Raw genomic sequence first — 3,122 nt, forward strand, 5'->3', positions numbered from 1 at the left:
AGTGTGCCGCTCCGCACCGGCCTCTGCAAGTCCCCGGACCCGCTCGTCCCGCCCGCCTAGCCCAACCACCATCCACTCTGTGGGTTCCAGCGCCAAGCCATTCATCTCATCCATGAAAACCGGGAGAACGAAGGCTTATGCATCTTGCATATATGAATGGCTCTAGTCCGGTGCCGGTGGCAGCCTTTTCACCCGATGCCGAGAAGGCTTTTGACTGGGTTGAGTGGAGGTTCCTTATGTTATCTCTTTCAAAATCCAGATTTGGTCCTGGCTTTTGTAATTGGATGAAGGTACTCTACAGCAACCCTATTGAACCTATTCTCACAAATGCCTCTCTAAAAGGACTAGACAGGGTTGTGCTCTCTCTCCATTGCTCTTCACTATGGTTTTAGAACCACTGACTGTAGCAGTCAGAGCCAATGTAAGAATTAAAGGTGTGCATGCAGGGGGCAGGGAGCATAAGCTATTTATGTATGCAGACGGTATCTTAGCAATGGTAGCTGATCCTGTGTACTCTCCGCTGGTGCTACTTGAATATTCCAAGTCATATTGAAGTCATATTCCAAATGATCAGATTATAAGACAAATTGGCACAAATCAGAGAGTATGCCTATATCCAATACATGTAATTCTGGAGATATGGTAAATGGACTGTACTTGTAGAGCGCCTTTCTAGTCTGCTGACCACTCAAAGTGCTTTTACACCATATGCCTCATTCGCCCTTTCATACACATTCACGGCCCATCGAACAGAAACTACCTCATTCATTAACATTCACACACACCAATGACGCAGCCATCGGGTTCAGCATCTTAAAACCGATGGATGAACCTAATACTTCGACATGCAGCAGTTTCAAATGGATGCCTTCAGGTATGAAATATCTGGGTATTCAACTATATATTCAACAAATTTGGATGAAATAATGCTCTCACATATGTAAAATACTCAAAATACTCCTCCAGAAAATAAAAATGAACCTGGATAAATGGGGAAAATTGAAGCTCACACTGTGGGGAAAAATTAATGTGTTTAACATGGTGGTTGACCCACAATTTAATTATGTTTCCATAATGTTGCCTTTTAATATACCACTGAAGTTGTTTAAACATTATGATAGAATTATCAAAGACTTTTTATGGGATAAAAAGAGACCAAGGATTAATATTAAGAAAATGTGGTCACCGAGCGATGTAGGAGGTATGGGTCTACCCAGTGTAAGGTTATACAATCCATCATTTGAAATGTCTAGATTTGAAGGGAACAGACCTGGAGCTGAGCTGGAATAAAATTTAACAGGAGCCCTTTCAAACCTTTGGATGCTCTCTCACATGGTTCAACTACTAATTGACATGATCACTTTCCAAACCCAGTACTGGTTCATTCTAAGTAAGTTTGGAGAGAAGTGCACAGGAAGTGTGGTGTTTTGCACTTAAGACAATCATATGCATCTCTCTGGCATAACCCAATCATATGTATTGGGAAGAAGTCTGTTTACTGGATTAAATGGCTTATGAAAGGGATATGCACGATAAGTGACTTGTGTTTATATCTTTTTCTGACCATGTGCAAAAATATAGTTTGGAGAGTAAAGGTACATTTTGGAAGTACTTTCAAATAAGGGTGTCCCTAAGTGCCAATTCACTCAGGGCAAGAATGTGGTGAGGGAGTATTTGGAGTTGCATTGTATACTACACAGGGCAACTTTGTTGTTTAAAAACAGTTTGCAAGATGATATCTGTAACAATCTGAGCATCATTTGGCAAAGGGACCTAGGATGTGATTTCAGTGATGAGGAACGGTTAAAAATAATATGAAATACTGAGAAATATGTAAGAGTGGCTAGTGGAATTCATTCAGTTCAAGTTAATACATAGGGTTTTTTTTAAACTCCATCAAACAGATATGCCCTATCTATCAAAATATAACATTACAGTGATAAACGTTGGGGTGGTCACGATCCTTGGCTTATGGAAAATGAAATCCTGTTATATAAATTGATAGATATAATGGTAGAAAAAAATCATATGAACATGTTAGCTAAAGTTAATTACGATTGGATGGGACGATGGTAATTTTAAGAGGGCATGGGACAGCTTTTTTGCCTATGCCACTTCTGGGATGCTGTAATGATTTGGTTGTTCCTTTATAACTGCTAGATGTCTATTTTGGTTGTCCTCTATGTCATTAATTTATCACAGGCCTTTGTACAGCTTGTAACTACATGTACTGTCTGTTTATGTACGTATACTTGAATAAAAACTTGAATGACAAAAAAAAATAATCTTCACAGAGTTATTAGTTCTAAGTTACCTTGCCAGCTTTTTGTAGTTTTGCCTTTCATCCTGTCTGAACAGGGTCAAGAACGCCTTCTTCACATTTTGGATTTTGTGTTTTTTTCACAGTGTTACACATACTCCTTATTCACATACGCACACACCTGTAAGATGGGAGGAAGACTCCCAGATGGAGGGTCAACATGGCATTATGATGCCGTGGAATTTCTTCACAGTTGAGCAACAGAAGGCCGACTGCTGCAGCAGGATTTAAATTTAGACTTTTCGCCTGGCAGCACTTGACTCCCGCCTCCATTTCCCTCCACTTCTCTTTATGTTTTCTCTGGATAGCTCCCTTTTCTGGATGTGTATAGTGCACATTGTCACTTTCCTCCCCCATAAAGTCCTACTCCTGCTCCTGCTGCTATTTTGTACTACTAAAGAGTTCAGTTGGTATATCTTGGCAGGTGTATAGTCAGCACCTCACAGCAAGGATGTCCTGGGTTTGAATCTAGCCCTTGAGCTTTTGTTTTCTCCAAGGGCTTTCCACTGATTATTCTGTTGGTGTTCTCCCACACCAAAAGCCTTGCAGGTCCATGTGACGTAAATTTTGTCATGTGCCCATGTCTGCAGGGGTTCACCCGGATATCTTGCCAGATGCCTGTGTGCTGCCAAAATGTAGGACCACAGGGACTATACTGCAGACTGTGCTTGCTGAATGGACATGTGTAAACACATCCGCCTATGCACGCACCCAATCTAGTATGAATAAACAATGTCCATTGTCCACCCTACTGTCCTTGTTTTGGTGTATATTAGGGCATTTAAATGGTAAATGGTAAATG

At 40.8% G+C, this 3,122-nt stretch overlaps 1 protein-coding gene across 1 annotated transcript; it reads left to right on the forward strand.

The window, feature by feature from the left end:
• On the forward strand, positions 1-2,263 carry LOC118341631 (the record flags this gene model as incomplete). Its single annotated transcript, XM_035679933.1, is given in 1 exon segment — positions 1-2,263. A coding segment is annotated over 1 exon segment (166 nt), but the record flags the coding sequence as incomplete, so codon positions are not given.
• Between the last annotated feature and the right edge of the window lie 859 nt (positions 2,264-3,122).

Source organism: Morone saxatilis, unplaced genomic scaffold, assembly GCF_004916995.1.
Source record: "Morone saxatilis isolate NCDOM2014 unplaced genomic scaffold, NCSU_SB_2.0 Contig8, whole genome shotgun sequence".
In the NCBI taxonomy this organism is placed as follows: Eukaryota; Metazoa; Chordata; class Actinopteri; family Moronidae; genus Morone; species Morone saxatilis.